This window comes from Patiria miniata, unplaced genomic scaffold (genome assembly GCF_015706575.1).
Source record: "Patiria miniata isolate m_02_andy unplaced genomic scaffold, ASM1570657v1 HiC_scaffold_21, whole genome shotgun sequence".
In the NCBI taxonomy this organism is placed as follows: domain Eukaryota; kingdom Metazoa; phylum Echinodermata; class Asteroidea; order Valvatida; family Asterinidae; genus Patiria; species Patiria miniata.
The window spans coordinates 268,514-288,349 of record NW_024037060.1 but is presented as its reverse complement, the minus strand read 5'-3'; the positions used below and the strand labels follow the sequence as shown (position 1 = coordinate 288,349).

At 41.3% G+C, this 19,836-nt stretch overlaps 1 protein-coding gene across 1 annotated transcript; it reads right to left on the bottom strand.

The window, feature by feature from the left end:
• Positions 1-1,077: 1,077 nt before the first annotated feature.
• On the bottom strand, positions 1,078-12,039 carry LOC119729780 (dipeptidyl peptidase 9-like). Its single transcript, XM_038202523.1, has 17 exons — positions 11,941-12,039; positions 10,179-10,729; positions 9,858-10,026; positions 9,452-9,587; positions 8,471-8,574; positions 7,985-8,046; positions 7,626-7,726; positions 7,096-7,267; positions 6,581-6,713; positions 6,248-6,389; positions 5,995-6,079; positions 5,457-5,592; positions 4,179-4,489; positions 3,271-3,423; positions 2,689-2,831; positions 2,394-2,505; positions 1,078-2,042 (listed from the first exon to the last, which is right to left on the bottom strand). The coding sequence occupies exons 2-17, from the start codon at positions 10,683-10,685 to the stop codon at positions 1,950-1,952; spliced, it is 2,559 nt and encodes an 852-aa protein (XP_038058451.1). The 5' UTR covers positions 10,686-10,729; positions 11,941-12,039; the 3' UTR covers positions 1,078-1,949.
• Between the last annotated feature and the right edge of the window lie 7,797 nt (positions 12,040-19,836).

Sequence of the window (19,836 nt, the reverse complement as noted above, 5' to 3'; positions counted from 1 at the left end):
AAATTTACTTTTGCTGCAAGTATTTTATTTTGTCGCTTCAAATGTTACGTCCATAACGATGGAATTGCCCATATGAAAATGCTATCTTCTGAAAAAGCAATTGTTCAGTTTTGGGTTGTTAATTTAAACACTGACACGCCAATAAAGATTATCTAACATAATGCATTTTTGCAATGTAATTATTGATTTTAAAATGATTCAGTGCTCACAAACGTAAAGACAAACCGGAAAAAGGGTTTGATTTGTCACAAATTGCCTCTCCACGTCCAGGAGTAAAATGGGTTCAACTTCAAGTCTGGTAGCAGGAATGGCAGACAAGTGTTTGAATAAGCAGTTTGCATCAAAAACTGGTGTCTTTTAGAATGTAAAAATGCCACCTGTGACAAAATTTTCTTCGGGAAAATACACCCAGCCTGTGTGCCCAGAACTCTTCATGTGTTTTGCATTCAGAGATGCCACAGGGTCTGCTTGAAAAAACACGGAACTGGTCTGCTTGAAAAAACATGGAACTTGGTCTGCTTGAAAAAAACGGAACTGGGTCTGGTTGAAAAAAACGTACCTTTATTTTTTGTGAAAAAGCCACTCTGACACAAAGTCCCGGTTGTCATCTTTCTCTTGTCTATGGCCTTTAAGCTGTTGGTTCGTTCAATCACTTTGAATTTTTCCATACTAATCACTACTTTTATTAAGCCTACCCAAATTTCCAACATAATATTTGACACGAAACATGCACGATTCCACAACACTGTCGGTGTACATGACCTTTGCACTACGCGATGCGCACGACAAAAACATGGTTGGTACCCAGTGTTTTTTGTATTCACATATGTAATGGGATCAAGCTACATGAGTCGTTTGTTGGGAATTTTCATTTGGAGATACAGGCCAAAATAGGGCCACTTCATCACATCACTTCATCACATATCTTGGTGTTCCGACTTCTATAATTTTTGAACTAAATAAAGATGGTATCAGCATGCAGTTTTCACAGCAGTAATGCTGAGATTGTGCTCTTTTCAAGTCTGTAATAAATTTTTTTGACCTGGGTCGACAAACGACTCATTTAGCTTGATCGCATGACATATTTCACTGCGATCGGAAACCACCGATAACTGAAATGATAGACTTGATTTCCAGGCTGAATGCCTTGTGTGCTTAGCACACAACACGCCCGCACGCAGTGCAGCACGCGAGGCGCCATTGTATACTGCATGCGAGAACGTTGGCCGCCTGTATCGCATGCAGGATCGGCAAAAACAAAGACTTGTTTTTAAGACTACTTCAACGAACAACGTTGTGCCGTGCCTGCGCAATCCTTACATCATGTAAACTCGAGAGCGCTAACGAGGTAAAAATCAACGCATTTCCACATTTTTTCTTCTCTTTTTGCAGTTTCTTTTGACGGCCGAAAAAACCAGAATTTTGTGAGATTAAAAAAACACACCGGAATTCCGGTTAAAACCGGAAAAGTGGCATCTCTGTACATTGTGATGGGGTTTTTCAACAAAATACAGTGAGCTGATTTTATAACGTCATTTCTTCTGTAGTAATGCACCTATCAATTGTGTGACGCATCCCATGACCTCCGGGAATGGTGTGTCATTGTCCAACAGTGGGTCCTCCTTTTGCAGAATCTACAAACCTCCGCGTTAGCTTTTTAACACACAATTGCATGTATTTGACAGTTTTGACCCACATTTCAAAGATCGTAATGCACCTTCTGAGGAAAAGTGACTCACCCTGTCAGTAACACATCCCTGTGTCACAGCCATGAAGAACATGACGCACTCTTGACGCATTCTTGATGCATCATGTCGGGGTGGGGGGGGGTATCATGGGGTCCGTCTTACAATTTACAGATGCATGTAAACCTTAAGGAGGGCGTGTCTCTCAAGCTATCCCACCCCTCTACCCGATTCTTTTCCTCACGCCCTCTTCTCTGGTTCTTGCTATAGGTGAGCCTGCAGCCAGCTTAGTAACATGGTCTCATAATGCTCGCTAGCTTCAGGCCGACGTATGCCATGTCTCTCCCGTGGATAGATCTGTCAGACAAAGTACAACAAAATAAATGTAAAGGTTAGGGTTCCATCGTTACATGAATGGCACTATTCTAAAATTGCCATGTTTTGGTACCCTATATTTGAAAATTTGATACTTGTTGGGAAGTCTACGGCAAAATGTCATTAATGGATTTGTAAAACGTGAGCAAGCCATTTGGAAAGAATGTCGCAGCTTGATACAAAAACAAAATATGTGCATGGTAGTGGGTAGATTTTCCCGCCAACTCTCTTTCAGTGTTACGTCATAACTGTTGACCTGACTAATACAGAAGCAGACATACTCACAAGCAAACAGCCATAAGCACATGTTAGAAATGCTTGTCTGTTACTCACTTGTAGTTGATATGGCTTGCAGTGCTTGATTAGTTCATCCACTAAGAGACTGGTGTGGACAAAGTGGACGTTCTCATCGATGAGGCCGTGGACAATCAACAGACGGTTTTCTCTTTAAATCAAATTTAAAGAACAAGTATTGTCAACAAATATTCCATGTGAGTGTTTCCATATAACAATATCTTCTATTTATTAGATTACAGGTGTTCAATATTAAAAAACAAAAAAATATGTGGCTATTTTGCTTCAAACCCTACCCCTCCCCCTCCTTGCCCCACCCTTGCTTGCTACTCACTCTTCAGGGAAGTGTTTGGCCATGTTGAGTACTGAGCCTGCTGCATAGCCAGCTGGGTTGTTGATGGGCGTGTCCATGTAGCGCTCCGTGTAACCCGTGTCATACTCCCTCCAACAGGTGACTGGTGCCCCTGCTATGGCAACCTATCGTCAACAAAAACAACAAACAAACACTTCAAATATGGTAGACATCTTTAAGCTGTGTTTGTTCTTCTTTGACATAGTGCATATTTAACATTTTAAAGTACAGTACTTTACAAGACTTCCACAACAATTCTTCACTAAAAACCTTGGTTATGGGGTGTATGTATGCACACCAGCCAACATTCCCTACTACCACATGAAATATGATAACCATTAGTAAGCAAATCCACACAAGTGTGTATTTGCCTGCAACGCTGACCCCCTATTGTCCCTCTTTTGTTTGTACCCTAACTTTTTAGGAAGAACTCCCATATGTTTTGTACACAATCGCAAAATTGGGGACCCTATTGTCCTCTATTGTTCAATGTCCCCTATTGAATGCAGAAACAAGCTCAGTTCTCCATGAAACATTGAACCATTGAGCATATTTTGTACCTACCTTGAAGACGCCCGGTTTTTTGGCCAGGCCCACCAGAGACAAGTAACCTCCGTATGACCAGCCATGGATAGCAACTCTACTCAGGTCTATGATGCCAGTCTTGGCTGCTATGTAATGTAAGCCTTCTACTTGGTCCTCTATCTCAACCGAACCCTGCAATCCAAAACAAAGAATTTCATATCATTGAAAAGGCTATGCCGAGGACACCAAATAGTTGAATTTCGGGTCATCCACCAAATATTCTCATAGCATTTTCCGATTTGAATAATCATAAAATGTTATGGTCTTGAGAAGATGACGAAAAACGTCCGTGTTGCTATTTAAATTGTAGAAGTTGCGTGGTTCTATTTTTTTGTCGAATGCTACATTTCAGTTGAAAGTCACTTTACACGGATAATTTGAGATCTTCTGTGAGGAATATCGGCTATAATTGTACCTTTGAAGTCTTTCTAATTTCAGCTAGTCAACTACCTTAAAAAATATATATTGATGCACACATGATGCTCGTAATATTTCAGCTCCCTGTCCATTTTTGACAGGCGCATGCAAATCTGGATGCAACCCATGTAATTCCAGACCGGCACATTCCATTTAGGCTGACGCATGGCCGTGTAAACTTTGATTGGTGCCTTAACAGGTCCGTCACAAGTCAAAAATTTAATGAGGTAAGTGACGTCAGAACTAACACAGAATGAATAATAACAAATAAATTCTTTGTCACAAATACTGATTCGAAAAAATTTGTCATCAGTATGTGATTTCAGTAATTTGTCTCTTGACTTGAGTCAAGATGAATTGTAAGTCAATGATGACTCATCGTACATGTACGTTGTGACTGACTAAATGACAGCACCGCTGTACTTGTGATTTGACTTGTAAGGACTTTTGACTACCCTGCAGATGCTCACCAGTTGATTCTTCAGCACTCCTTCAAACTTCAAGCCTCTCCTAGAGGAGCCCCTGCTGTCCACCACCACCACTGCATAACCCAACGAGGCCAGCGTCTGTAGCCGCAGCAGCCTGACCCCCTTGTAGGAGTTGGTGACCAGCTGTATCTGAGGCCCGCCGTAGACAAACAGTACCGTGGGGTGTTGCTGGCAGGGTGGTTGGCTGGGGTCTGGCACAGTGTGGGGTCGGTACAGGAGCCCGTACATATCCTCCCCGGTGGCTGAGCTGGTGTAGGAGAAAAGCTCTGGTGGGATGCAGGTGGGTGCTACAGCTACACAAATCCATTTTTTAAAACAGAGAATAATTTGTAACGTTTAATGGTCTGGCATTTGGCTCAATGTTACAGTCAAATCCTCATTGTATAAGTCTGACCAAAAAAACCCTGAAATATAATTATCCTTCACTCACCATGAACCTTAAAAATCTTCCACTAGGGAACAGGGCTGTGCTGAATGTACCGAATAATCCAATATTTGATCAACCAAATATCGGAACCGCATTTTTTAAATCAAATATTTGAAAATGTTAGTGGTCTCAAGGAGATGATGTAACACGTACATGATGTTATTTTTAATCGTTTATGTTGCATGGTTCTATCGTTTGTCAAATTACACACTTTTGTCCACATGCACTAGAACTGCCCATAACTTAAAAACTTGACAAGAAATATTCGCTCAAATTTCTTCTTAAAATTGGTAAAATATTCCACCATCTTTTCTTTATATCTATTTTGGTAATATTTTTGCCACTTGTTTTTACATCTTTAGGGGCAAGCAAATCCCCATCGAGGGCCAGTTTAGGCCGGTGTATGTTAAACTTGATCAGCGCAGTTTGAATATTCCATCGAGTCCAAGTTAATATAATCAAATTTTAAATTATTTGAAAAAAGGAAAAGCCATAGGGAAGGAATGTGAGTATAGAACCCCCCCCCCAAAAAAAAAATAAAAAAAGAAGGTATCCTGAGAATTTCAAAAGGTTTGCAATTCAACTCCAGTTTAAGTCAAGTTAAAATGAAGTCAAGTGGTGAGGAGCATGTCAGCACAAAATGTACGCCTATTTGTTCATTTTATGCCCATGCTCTGCACAAAACTGATATAAATATTCATGCCTATCAAAGTGGATACAGGCCACACTAGTGCAAACCCAGTGTCTGTGGAGTGCTTAAAATTAGAAACTGCCATTTGAATCAGATTTTAAAAGAAATTCTGATGGTAACTTGCAAGTCTAACCCTGCATACCTGATGCTGGAAGCAATGAGCACACAGGCTTGGCATCCATGCTCAATGGTTGGGAACCAGTCACTGACAACCGAAAGATGCTGCTGAATGGTGGTGTGGTCAGGTTGCTCAGAACACATGCCATGTATCTCTGGTCCTGTGGAGATGAACAACTCAACATGATCAATTCCAATTCCTTAATATCTGACCTCAGAATGCATTATTTTAACCAATTACCGAAGTGGGATTTGAATCTGTAATCTTTAGAATAACTTGGAAATGCAAACAAATGGCTGGACAGCTCAGTGGATAGAGCACTGCAACAGTGGTGAAGAGGTTGGAGGTTCAGACCTCACGCCGTTACTTTATCAACCAAATATTCATTTCCAAAACATTAGTTCTCATCCTAAAAATCCTCAATGGAATCAGAACACTAAAACAAAAGATACTTAATTTTTTGCATTGTTCCGGGTAAGATTTTGAAGTATTCTTTAAAAAAAAAAACCAGCTATTTTTTGTCTATTTTATAACTTTCTATGTATTTGATGTCAGTTCTTACCGGGCTGAGAACCACAGTCTGTATATTGTAGCCAAGCTCAGTCAACCGAACTGGTGGGCCATGGTTCTGGTAGGACACGACGTACCTGAAATTAATCAACAAATGATGCAAGGTTAATCCTGATTCTGTGCACAAGTACCCCCTCAATGGTTACAGAGGGAGCATTGGGTTACGAAGGGAGAGTTGGGGAAGACCACTGGGAGGGACATTTTGGTTCTTCTCAGCCTACTCGGTTCCGTTTCAAGATACTCACATGTGTTCTTCTAGGGGCGTGTCATGCAGAGCTTTGTAGTAGACCAGCTGGCTGACCTCATCAACCCACAGCTGCTGACCTATGACCTCGCCCTTGCCAGAGGTCAACATTTTGTACTGTAAAATGGCTGGCTTGAGGTTTCCTTTAAAACATTACAAACACAAAGAAGCCTATTTTACATCACACAAATCAAAATATGACAACATGATCAGGGCAGAATTTCATAGCACTGTAAGTTTAAACACAGTGCTTAGAATATACTTTTATGTTGCAGAAAATATCTCATGAAATCTGTGAAATTTTGGCAGCTCTAAAAACAAAACAAAAACTGACCTGGTATGGCACCAGGCTGTTGCAGGGCTGATGTGATGAAGTACAACTGCCGGATACCAGTCGCTTCACTGGCCCACAGGAAACTGATTTCATCTGGTGACGTTTGTGGGAAGAAATGAATGGCATCATGAACCTGGCAAGGACAAGAATGGAAAGGATGAAGATGTTATAGTAACAAAAATTAAGTGTTTTTTGGCTTAGTTATGCGCCTATCAATTGTTGCAACCTGCTAGTGAGTCTTTGGTTTACTAGCCACCTCACTCTCGTACAAAGATGGTAACACAATGCAGAGTGGTCATTCAGCAAAGGTTGAATACTGTCCCCACAAGTTCACAAATTTGGGGACAAGATAACAGCTTTTCTGAAACTGACCTGTGTGAGTATTTATACCAAATAAGGCTCTATTTTTGGGGGGTACATTTTGTACACATACCGGTACTTTAAGGTGCAAGAGAGATTATGTACTTTGAAAAAATATTAAATAAAAACTAATTTTTGAGTTTTTCCCAACTTACATTAATCCAGAGGTCTGAGTGTTCTTCATACAGCACTCTGATTGATGATTCAGTGGAGCCATCTCCCAATTCCTGCATTTCGTTGTCGCTGCTGACAGCAACAAATGACTGCAGCGGAATCAGGATAACTGCAGTGCTCTGCTGGTTACGGTTCAGGAGCTGGGCCCACATGCTGTGAAAACAAGCATAGGAACCAACAAAAACAAGTCAGGACACTAGACTTCAATTTGATATTCACAATGTACACTGGCATGCTGCTAACTCGGATACACTATGGATTCCTGAAAAGTTTGCTGTTCCACTAAGAGAATCACCACCATAAAAACTTCTTGCAGGATGAGGAGGATGAGCAGAAAATATATTCTAAGAACTTTGCATACATATCCACTACGAGCCAACAATTTCTGAAATCTCACCTTTGGCAACATTAAATAACTGAAATTTGCACATTTATTTGAAAGCCTGTAATTTGACACAAATTTGAAACTCTCTTAAGGCAAACAGCGCCCTCTACAGTTACAATGGCTTACTTGTTTCCGTCTGGTGTCCAGCCTACTCGCACTATGTATTCAACCCAGGGGAAGTGTTTAGTCAGTGGCTCACTCAGCTGTTTGTCAATCACATCAGTGATCTACAAAAAAAAATAATCAGGATCACTGATGATAAACGTACAAATGGTTATGACAAAAACAAGTCAAAAACTACTCAATGAACTGTCACAAAGACATTCTTTGTCATTGTTAATGACCTGTTAATTGACTTGTGATTGATTTGTGCTTGACTCACTTACAACTCTGCTAAGCCTGGCATTGTTTGATCGGTAAACGTTTGGGTTTTATAAACTGATGTGACTGTGAGTATTTTGATCTTTCTTGCACACATTTCTTACCTTGCCTTCTGTGTCCACAGAGAACTCCACCAATTTCAGGGTGACTTTAGCATTTGTTGTGCCTGTTAAAAGAAAATGAATTATTTAAGTTTGAAGGTAACAAGGACATTGTGTTGACCCAATTACAGAGCGTGCAAGTCTCGCCAGTTCACTTTTACCATTCATGTGAGTATCTTGTTATCAAGCACTGATTACTCTAATCACAGACTCAGTGTTAGCATTTCCCGAAAAATCTCGCAGATTTCTGAGGTCAACTCATCCACTCTATTAATTTTAACAAGTTTATTCAAATTCTTAACAATTTATTGGTTCCTTACATAATAACTGTACATAACACAATTCATGATTCAAAACATGTTTAGAATTCTTATTGTGTTCACTTTGCAAATTTCATTGTTTACCTTGGCATTCCTGTATCTAAACCATAAATAACTTACTGAGTATTTCATCTCCGCTTACCGCAAAAGCAGAAATATCCCAACATACCTGAACGAGGGTATCTGTAATCGTCTACGCCGTGTTCGCCGTACGATGAGTTGACAATGTGCAGGATCTCAACATCGGATTCATCAACTTCTTCATACAAAATCCTAGAAAGTAAAAGGATTTCCCATTAGCACTTGCACAAAACTACTTGGTCTTGCAAAATAGTTCACAGTTGTCATTCACACATGTATAGATATGGAAAGTTGGGGCAACTTTTTCCTGTCCAATCCTGATATGTACGATTTTGTAAATTCTGGATATAGTCCTATATGCCTTTTTCTTGTAAGGAAGATTATGTGAAGCAAAATACCTACCCAACACATGAGAATAATTTGAACTCATTCTTAATGATATTTGAGTGGTAAACCAAAAAGTTTAAGAGGTACATGTAGATAGGGACAAATTAAATGCCGCATTTTGGACCCTCAATTTATAGAATGATCCTTTCAATGTACATGTTTATATTTCCAACCACAACTTTTAAAGATAATGGCAAATTTCATTCAATATTCTGTAACTACACGTACATGCCAATATTCATATGGAAAAACAGTTCAAATCATTCTTAATCATCTGTGATCACATCCCAGAAAACGAGTCATAAGGACAAACCATCACTTTTGAGTATTTCATATGTACGGAGAACACTCAGCTGTTAATCTTAATTAATACTCGGTTTGTTATCCTGATGACCATTTACATTGGGCTGGTAAAGACGTTGAGGGTCAAATTGATTTCTGTTGTGCAAGATCCATTTGCGGGACTGTGACTCAAAGTACCACTGATGACTTCAGACTAATGTTGTTAGGTTAGGTCAGACTTAAGCTCCTACGTTCTATTTTGTAACCATCAAAGTCAGGGGGTAGGGGTAGGCTGAGGGAGTGCATGGGTGGGACGGGATGAGTAGGGGAATGAGTGGAGGGAGGGATGAGTGGAGGGAGGGATGAGTGGGCTGGGGGTAGGGGTGTGTGGTCTTTCTACCTGACTTTTCCCGTCCCTGGGACCACGCCTGTGGGCTGGGGCTGCCACCAGTAGCCAGTGTAGCGATCAAATTCCTCCTGAATGATATAGGTGGCCACGCCTGCCGACTTAGGATCCTCTGCTATATTAGGCAATCCTGTGAACAAAAAGGTCCAAATCAAAAAAGGTCCATTCAAACCTCACATCCAATTGCCACTGACATAAGGGTTGTTGCATTCCAAATAATTTAGTACGCGATTCTTCAAACTTGGAATGGATCGAATATGCACTGTCAACATGGGCCACACATGCTGGCACCTGCTCTCGACAAAACAATATAAAAAACGGTAGAGAATAATTAACTTGGCCAGAAGTTGTTTTGAAGATTTTGTCAGTACTGCAGGCCTCAGTCTGGGCCATTGAGTACCTTTATGGGCAAAGGTCAACCTCCTCTCTTCACCGGTGTTCGTGTTGGTCACCCATAGGTCACTGTTGTTGATGAAAGATACCAGGCCGCTGTTGAAGGGGCAGAACTTGGGATCCATACGTACCCCCTGGCACTGACTGACCACCTCACGGGGGAATACTGGCTGGTTCTGGTAGAAGAGGTACCAAAAACAAAATCCCCCCAAAACAAAATCATCATTCATCGCAAATACATGTATAATATTTACAGGTCCAAATACTTTACAAAAATGTACAACGGTTCCCAGAGGGATTAACTGTTAAGAAGAAGACTGTACTGTACCGTTAGCATGGGATCGTGGCAAGTAAAAAGACTGCCATTTGCAGGGAACAAGAACTTGCCGGACTCTGGATCAAACTCGTACGTGGTGATACCATACATGCCAAGTCTCTTCCTCTCACGGAGCAACTGCTCCTCCTTGGAGAAACCCATGTGGTTTAACCCTCTGAAGGGCACCAACAGCGGGTTCCAGGGTAGAGGCTCAAGTGAGAGCGAGTCCGAGGCTAGACTTGCATCGTCTGGCAGGTCTGAGTAGAGCAACGTGTTTTCCCGGTTACCAGGCGGGACACCAAGGAAGTAGAGTCGGGTGCGGACCCCTTCCACCGTCGGCATGGTCTGGAAGGTGAACTCTGACGGCACCCGGTTGCTCAGGGTTGTCTGCAGTCGTCTTGTGGCCTTGACGGTTGAGTGGAAGTCATACCAGCTACGCTTGACCTCTCGACAGGATGTGTGTTGGGGATGGGAGAGGGATGAGTCTGGCATGGAGGTTGCCGTCGGTCCGGTAGCCATGGCAAGCTTTGACAAAGCTTTGACAATGAAGAATATTTGGACACCTGCAGTAAAATATGTTGGAAAAGCAGAATGTATGTCATTGTTGAAATGGGTATTGCAATAATTGCGTAGCCTACTTTGGATTTTTTAATAGGTGAAGTGCACTTTTTACCCTTGTACAACTGCACTCATGAATTCTTGAAACAACCGTCGTTTTTTTGGGTGCGATGACGCCGACTAGCTGTCATCATGAAAAGTTGGAAACGTTCCGACCCGCCTCCATTATTCTCTCTCCAAAAAGTCACATTAATTTTGAATGCCAAAGCAATTGTTAGGTTGATTGGAATATTCACTGTATTTCTCATGTGTAAGTAGGCATACTTAAAGGGAATGTACATCATTAGGCCTAACTTTTACTGTAATTTTCGGAAATGAAGTAGTTGAGGTGTTAGTATAATAGATCAAAATATTGTTACACTGACATGTTTGAAGTTTTGTGTTCGAAATTGCTGGAAAAACCAAGAAAAACAAAAAAAGGTTCAAGTAGTCTGGATCCCTGACTCCACTATTATGAAATGTATCATAGATGCCAGAAAATTGTAAGGTAAGGGAACCAGTCTAGCATGTCTAGCTGGCTTGCACCCGTTCATGAACATGTAACCAATAGCAAACAAAATTTGGACAGAAAAAAATGGTAAATTTGGAGCAGTAGGCCCCCTAGTTGAAAAATAGTTAGGTTTTTCCAACGATGGTCGGCCACCATTGGAAATTTATACAAAAATACCAATTTTTTTTTAAATGACTTCACACCAGGTGCCATAATTTTACAGGAAGCTTTAGACTGTCATTTACCAACATCCCAGTATTTATTTCAGTAATACGCATGGCGTTGTTTTTGACGCCACGTATAAATTTCCATTCCAGATCATGTAAAATTCCTATTTCCTTTCTAATAAAAGCCTAGGGTGAGAGGGACGCTAGGCCTATCTATTTTTGTACTGATAAGATCTGGGGAAACAGTTCTGATGACGAAGCACTGACTAAATTTTAGACCATTTCCATTTATATTTGCACAGCAACATGACACTTTAGACAGATATCACCATCTTGCACTTTTTTGCAGAATTTTCGAGTGTCCATCAAAACGCACTTGACGATAAAGCGGCGATTTCCAGTCAACTTTCTGAGATTCTGAGATTCTGAGAACTAATGCTAAAAAGTCTACTTTTGAATTTCAAAAGCTTTTTCCCCTCGAAACTATGTGATTATTTACCTTTTTCACGACCTCCTTGGCAGCTTAGTTCCTGATCTCTTACCAAATGTAGGCGATTCTCGCCGGTTGGTTTTCTTTCGAGTTTCGATTGAGGGCGCTCGATCAATCAAAGGATAGACTGGTTACCAGTCGACACTCGAGCTCGAACGCCCTCTCGACTCCATTGGCGCGTGTGCGACTGCGCGTTCCTTCACTAACGTGGTAAGCCGCCTGAGTCAAGTGATTTTTGGAAGGGTTTGGAATGTGGACCCCAAAATCAACTTTTGAAGTCTCAACGTATATATTTATTGAGCTCTTTCTGACTTTAGAGGCCATGAACTACAGCCCGACTTCGTTCCTTTTTCAAAATGACGGAAAAGAGGCACAATCACAGCATGGGCGTCGCGGGGGGGGGGGGGGGGGGGAAGGGGGGACACAAAAACAAAAACAAAAAAAGAAAAGAAAGAGAGGCGCGAAGTCATAGTGGTAAATTTAACGAGGTGGGGGGGGGGCAAAATGTCCCTGTCCCCCTCTAAAACTGAGAAATCGAGAATATGTTGAGCAATACAGGAATTTTTTGGGGGAAATATGTTTTGCCCCCCTCTAGAAAAAATCCTGGCGACGCCCATGAATCACAGGAAGAATCAGTCCGAGCCTTTACCGAGTCGATCAGGGTGAGCTAGTCGAACGCACGTGTAGTACAAGGAGTTCACGCCTTCTCGAGTCAAGAATTTGTCAGCTGACAAGTGCTCTTGGATAGGGCAGTGGGTACCAGCATATTTCGCATGATACAGCTCCCACACTATCATTATAAAGACAATCCTGGGTCATAAGCTGTTTGTAAGGAAGCATTCTAATTATGGCTACAGTCGACCTCTTCAAAGACAAAAATGGAAATGACAAGAAGAAGAAAAAAATGATAGGGACTTTTCAAATTTATGAGGTCTCTCAATTGACACCAGTGCTCTTGGTTAGGGTGGTAGGCAGAGAAATTGCCGCTTTCCGATTAGTTGCCCTATGTGTGATTATTATTAAAATATTAAAGCTAAGAAGCGCCCCTGTAGTTCGCCCTCCCCAAGATAAGTGGTTTGCAATCTTTTTCTCTTACGAAGGCGTAGGGGGCCTAAGTGCAAAGAGTCAAGGTTCCGTCCACAGATGGTAGTGATCGATAAAATTAGAGAAGCAGTCGGATAAAATTTCCATTGATTTAAATTTCTATGAGTCCATCACACCCGAGGTGTAAATCCGTTTGATACTCCATGGATTAACGCAGTACACGCCTTTTTCTTTTTTCTCTTACGAAGGCGTGGGGGGCCTAAGTGCAAAGAGTCAAGGTTCCGTCCACAGATGGTAGTGATCGATAAAATTAGAGAAGCAGTTGGATAAAATTTCCATTGATTTAAATTTCTATGAGTCCATCACACCCGAGGTGTAAATCCGTTTGATAATCCATGGATTAACGCAGTACACGCCAAAATATTATGGTCGTAAAGGACGCATAATGTATTACTGACTTAAAGGTAGAGTCCATCATTTGCAGCCATCCGAGAAGTAACTGGCGTAATTATTGTTGAAAAACTAACTTGGTTGAAAGATAGTAAGGGGACTAAACCCCCTGTGAAATTATTCTTTCTGGGAAGCTGTCATTTTGTCAACGAAAGAAGGCATTTCCAATGGTGATTCTTAAGAAGCACCGTAGGAAAATTTAAATTATTAGTTCGTTTTGTTATTCAGCGAAGCGCGCACAAGTATTCGAACGACGCACACGCGCGCGCGGTTGTTATAATTCGTCGGATCAGTGCGCGACGTCGCGTATAGTTGCAATTCAAAACAATTCAAAACATGATTCAGCAACTTTTGATTTGAAATTGAGATCTTAGAATGCTGTTTTTCTCGGAATGTACAGCTGAAGCTTAGCTGAAACTTCATCAGGTTAGTTGCTAAGTATCCTTCATTAGATTTTGAACTCTGTTGTTGCTTCAAACGAACAAAATGCACAAATTACAAATGATGGACTATACCTTTAATAGGTATGGCAAAAAAGCAGCAGAGAGTAACAAGTGCGAGTGCACAATATAAGATCTGGCCGTCTTGCATGAAAGTCTTAAAAACATATCCAAAAGATCGATCCCTGCCAGAGCTTAAAAATGCGACGCCCAAAAAATGCGACGCCGATTAAGCAGTTGGTCATTTTATTTTGCAAGGAAGCTTTCGACTCACTGCTATGATACAATCAACCCCAGTCGACTGGGGACTAGTCAAAGACCGAAACAGAAATGACAAGTTTTTAAAAGAAGACGGAAAAGGGATGGGGACGTTCTAATGTAAGCAATGATATCATGGGCCCATAGTCGTTATATTGCCAATATGGGGTTATTTGGGAAAATCCTGTACGAAGTGCAATTAATTCGGGCTGCCAAAAATTTTCTATTATAGTGGGGTTATTATTCATACAACAACAACGATTATAGTTTTACAAAGTCATTTAATATGGAATGCTAAACATCGGTCAATATAAACATGTAAAATACTTCGGCTCTTGATCATCCACAGCTTTAGGAATTAAAATAATACCCGTAAGGAACTTGAGTAAAGCTTAATATGAGCAGCGCGTGGGTGGTTGGAAATGATAATTAATCTATAATAATCCTACAACGAAGTTTGCCATGGTGTTTTTTTTTGTACGTGTACCTCGTGCACAGATCAGAAATAAACTCACTCTATTATAGGGAAAAATACTTGCAGAGTATTTATCGACATTAATTTTCTCAAAACGTACCCGTGTAAAACTGCCGAAACGTGGCAGCTATAATAATGCGGTTCGAACTTCACTTTAAATCCCACAATGGTTGCTTTTTAATCCGCATCGGCGAATGGAGGGGAGGGGGGGGGGGGGGGGGGGGGGTGAGATCCATTATTACCCTGTGGTGAAAATACGACTAGGAAGGTGGGAGAGGAGGGGGTTGGGGGTGGACAACACAATGACACTAGGGGCGCTGTTTATGCCCAAATGTACAGCTTATGCAAAATTGCGCGACTGATGCATAATGCCTAACTCAGATTTGGTGCATTTCAAGCTTTTTGACTGGTTGTTCTCTGCTTTTCTGAATTATAATACATTTGGACTATCAGATAGTGATACAAGATAACCTTAAAACCGGCTCCAATGGCCCCTCTCTCCTGATCAAAAAGTCCCTTGATTTACTCCCTTGTCTTTCGACAATTTTATTTTTGGCAACATCCGTTTTTAACAGTTACGACAAACTTCGAGTATATATATACGTTTTTGTCCCGAAGCCTATTCGAAATGTTCAACATGACAAAACGGCGGCGTGTTGCGCTTCTTCAGTGTCACTAATTTAGACGTAGCAAGGTGCGCAGCTAAGGCATGAACCAACGAGGTCTCTCGATTCCGTCTGCAGATGGTGTAAGGATCAATTATATGGCACTCGGAATTTGTTCTCTCCATTTGTTTTAATAAAATTCGTATTAGTGTAGTTCCATCCGTCCCTCCCGAAGTATTAATCTGTTTGATACTCCATATATTTACCAATTCACACGCCGAAATATGGTTGTGAAGCATGCATAATCTCACTGACTAATTAATAGGGCAAAACAAGTGGCAGAAATCGATAAAAGTCCGCAGTATAGCACGCTGGTTCACATCGAGACCTGGGCTGTCACCCGTGTTCAGCTAACCCATTCTGTCTGCTACACTACGAAGAGTCTTCGTGTATCAACTGTCACTAGAAAACACTGCAGAAGAAGATGCGTCGGTTCGCCTTGCTTGTCTGCGTGATGCTGGGTAAGCTTTCTGCGTAACTTGAAACGACCGTGTGGTATTCCTCTATATTAGTTTTGCATTATATTCCACTATCATTAATTAACTTCACTCTTGCCAGACTTACAACATAATTATATAGCTGTACCCAAATGTTCACTGTACAGAAATTCACAAGGATGAGAAATGGTTTTGTGTCATTCAAAGGCATCAAGGTTAGCGGTGTTTATTAGATCTTCGTGTTGACCACATGCGCGCTTTTAACGCGTTCGAAAGGTTTATTATTATTTTAGCCTTACAATTTGGAACATACCATAATTGTTGAGAAATTAGGGAAAGCTTGCTATTTGATTTTTGATTCAAATTGCGTGATGAAGAAAATTGGGTCTGGGCCTTGACTATTATACGCTCCGAACTCCCACGTCAAATTGACCCGCAATCTGGGGAAAGTGTCATTTTTGTTACCCAGGAGAGGGATAGAGGGGAAAAAACGCCAAATAGAGCCCAGAAGACAAGAGATAGGTGATTCGTTTTTTTTGTTCAGGTTCAAACTTGTCCTTGGGTTGGACCAACAATTGGCGCAAAGTGCGATGAGGTCTGAAGGCGGACCGTCGTGAAACGGTGTTATTTAAACACTACATGTATAGAGACGCGTTCCGAGAGTCCTTGTACGTAGGGAATGACAACCATCCCTCGTACGATCAGTTTCAGTTCTAGTACTTTTGGTGGTATTCGTGGTGGCCGTTCTTGACACTGATTTTGTCTTTGACTTTATCTTTTGAGCATTGGGGATATCCACATAAGGCAAGAGAATCGCGAGTGTGTTGCTCCTCTTGTACTTAGTATGTCGCTTTCAGTTCCTCTACATGTCACAACGAATCACACATCCAAGAGGGTTCCAATGACCCTGAATTTTGGTGAAGGGGATACTGAAGATATACTCTGGGTTTTCTGTCGGTAATAAAAAATCACCTATCTCTTGTTTTTACCAACAATCCAGATGAATTTATTTAAAAAGAACCCAGAAGTTTGTAGAGTGTACTACGTGCGTGGTAAGACTCGTTCAACCTTGATCTATATGGTATCGTATTATGTCTGATTGTTTGCAGTTGTGAGCCTGGGATCCCAGCCCGGTGAGTGTAGACGGCCCATGATTACGGTGAGTATAATACGTTGCCAGATAAGTTGTTGTGAAGGTGAAGGCACGAAATGACATTGAAAGATGCTACATGACAACGCACAAGCTCAAAACTAGTCTAGGAGCAAGACATTATTGTGGTTTACGCATAACCCACCGCCGCGATAACCCACCGCCGGCCGCGTGACGTGACCCACGAAGGGTACAGAGACATGTAAATCGACTCCCATGACCTCAGCCCTGATAATTACACGCACTTCCAAAAATTATTAAAAACACTCGTAACTCTCCAAAGTGTTCGAGACATAGACCATCAAATTAAAGCTCATGTCATCATCTTTCATTTTCTGTTCAATTTTGGGTGGTAATTTGATGATCTTTGGGAGAAGATTCCATCCGAAGATGATCACCCCTAAAAAAAGGGGGAAAAATTACCCGCGTGCAATGTTGGGCCTATTTACATGTAGTACGTGGTCTGCACCCTCGAATGAAGTGAAAGCGGTTCGTCATGATAACGCCCTTTCGCCGCGCGCGGCGGGTTGCCGCAGTGTTGGTTAATCGCCTACTAAACGTTGACCCATGACTAGTTCAACTCCACTTGATTTTGATGTCATATTTCTTACCCCTTTATGGGCGGGGCTATGTCCTTAAAAAGTGGGGGCTTCGCGAGCAAAAAAAAATACCATTCAGATAATTTAACTTTTCTTGTTCGCATTGAGACAACTCACCCTATGCTACATCACGAGAATAAAAACAAACTGGGGTAGAAAAATTGACATCAAGTGGATTTAGTTTTATAGTGTTTCATTAATAACCCCTGAAATTTTCAAAGAATGTACCTGAAATATTGCATATGGGAGATCATATTTGACCATAGGACTGTCTAGTGGCAGTTAAGTGGGCAATGCGCACGCGCGCAGGCAAACACTTCACATGCCTTTTCCAAAATCGAGGCCAAGTTAAGTAGGCCAATCTCTTTTTTTCCGCTCAATTTTGCAGAAGGAAGCCTGCCAGAAGAAGATACGGAATGGATGTTCAGACGCTCGGAACCCGGTGTGTGTTGGAGGGGAAACATTTTGCAACGTTTGCACAATGTGCAAGCTTCTTAATAGCCCCCGAAGGACCTACTACAGAAGAGGAGAATGCTCGGGTGCACCCGCAGGATTATCCCTTTGTTAGGCAGTAGGTCCAGTACCCCTTTATCAACCTTGTCCCCAGTGCTTACTTTATTTCCAACCTCGTTTCCAATAATAAGCCCTATAGGATTTGTTTTCCTTTGTGTGTCCTGATTCGATGTCGCAATATAGCAATGGATGTATCGTGCAAGTGGTTGTAGTTATTTCCAAGGTCAACGTGTATTACGTGTTTTCACGTTCATTATCATCACCAACGTCGACCCACATCTAAAAAATAATCCTGTCCTTTCCAATTTGCTCATATTTATATGAAATGAGATTTAACTTCCAAACATATTAACTTCCAAAGCAGGAAGGTGACGCAGAATTTAAAGGGGAAGGTGCTTTTGTCAAAAGGAAATTAAGTTACTTCCCGACTGGGCACATAGTAGTCAGGACGGTGTCAGCCTCCGTAAGGGGTGAAAGCACCTGCAAGACTCTACGGGCCGTAAAGATTAGGCAAATTGGGCAGGTGTCACCCTTCCTGTAGGGCTAGAAAAATCATATCTGCCAATGTGCTTTTGACCAGTCGGTCACATCGTCAAAATTGGATATAAGTAACCTGACTATAGGAACTATGTTAAAGGTTTCCGTTTATTGTCGTTTTGGGGTTTTTTTCTTCAAAAACTCTCCCCATTACCGGAGAGTTAAATAAAGGTCATAATGGCAAACACTGTGTCACCATGTGAAGTCTATAGAAGTTTCATTTCTATTTTCGAAAGATATATGTGGTGGGTTTTTATATTGTTAGACAGTACTGTCAATAAATTCAACTGTTTGGTGCAAATGGATGAACATTGCGTAACCTAGATAAAAATCTGTGAATGTTTCCCCTTACCTCGTACTAACTACCAAAGGGTCACTGATGTGAGGCTCCAGTCATAGGATAGTTTTCGTTTAACCGGTGAAGGGAGTTAGGTTACACATTTACCACTATCACTTGTATTTTTTGATGTATTTGTTATATCCCAGTAGTGTAGTTAACTTTCCACAGTAACTATTTGATATTGTATGCAAATTACATCATATTGCCCCCAGCCATGCGCCCTGCCGCCCTGTAAAACCACAGGTTTTCTTTTAAATCTTTAGTTAATTTCCATTTGGGTTTTGATTTTCAGTTCTTACTTTACCAAATAAATTCTTTTTGTCCTTTTTGTTTTGAAATCCAGAATTGGTCTCCTGTCTTTATTGATAAAATTTCCTCGCGACTTTTCCTTTCAACTTAAGATAAGACCCTGAGTTTAGTTTATAAGATCCTGAGTTTAGTTTAGTTGCATTGGTTTTAGTGCGAGTTCCCCAATTCGGGGGGGGGGGGGGGTTCAACCCCCCTTTTTTTTTGGTGTACGATCATATGCGTCTGTGTGTAGTCAAGTCCAAGGGTAAAAGGTAGTAATTGATGGTTTGGGGTGTTTTTGTCTCATTATTTTCCAATAAAAATAGGGTCGGGCTGTCAATTGACAATCACGACCACTAATAATTATTCATTGTACCATTTCATGCAAGACGTCCATGCAAGACGGCCAGTGTGCACTTGCACTTGTTTTAAGACACTTAGGTCGTTGGACTCTTTTTTCCCCTTCAATCAAAAATAGTTCCAAAGATAAATTTGGAGAGAAAAAATAGTGAATTAAAAATGACGATTGATGGTGGATTCGAACCGGGGATCTTTCGATCTATTATGACTGTCCTCACTATAACGACATTTTACTAGCGCCCTCAAGTGTCACGATGTTCTGCGAACACTGCGAGAGTCCGAGCGAGCTGGAGGGCGGTAGCTGTACTGATGATTCTGCTGGAGTTGTGATACTGGCGCTACCACTGAT

Bases quoted from the DNA above. Each gene is read 5' to 3' on its own strand.
- LOC119729780 (XM_038202523.1), bottom strand. From the start codon at position 10,685: ATGGCTACCGGACCGACGGCAACCTCCATGCCAGACTCATCCCTCTCC. The intron at 6,714-7,095 runs GTAAGTTGGGAA...TGTCCTTGCCAG, and splicing joins ACTCAGACCTCTGGATTAAT to GTTCATGATGCCATTCATTT. The intron at 3,424-4,178 runs GTGAGCATCTGC...TTTGGATTGCAG, and splicing joins GAGTGCTGAAGAATCAACTG to GGTTCGGTTGAGATAGAGGA.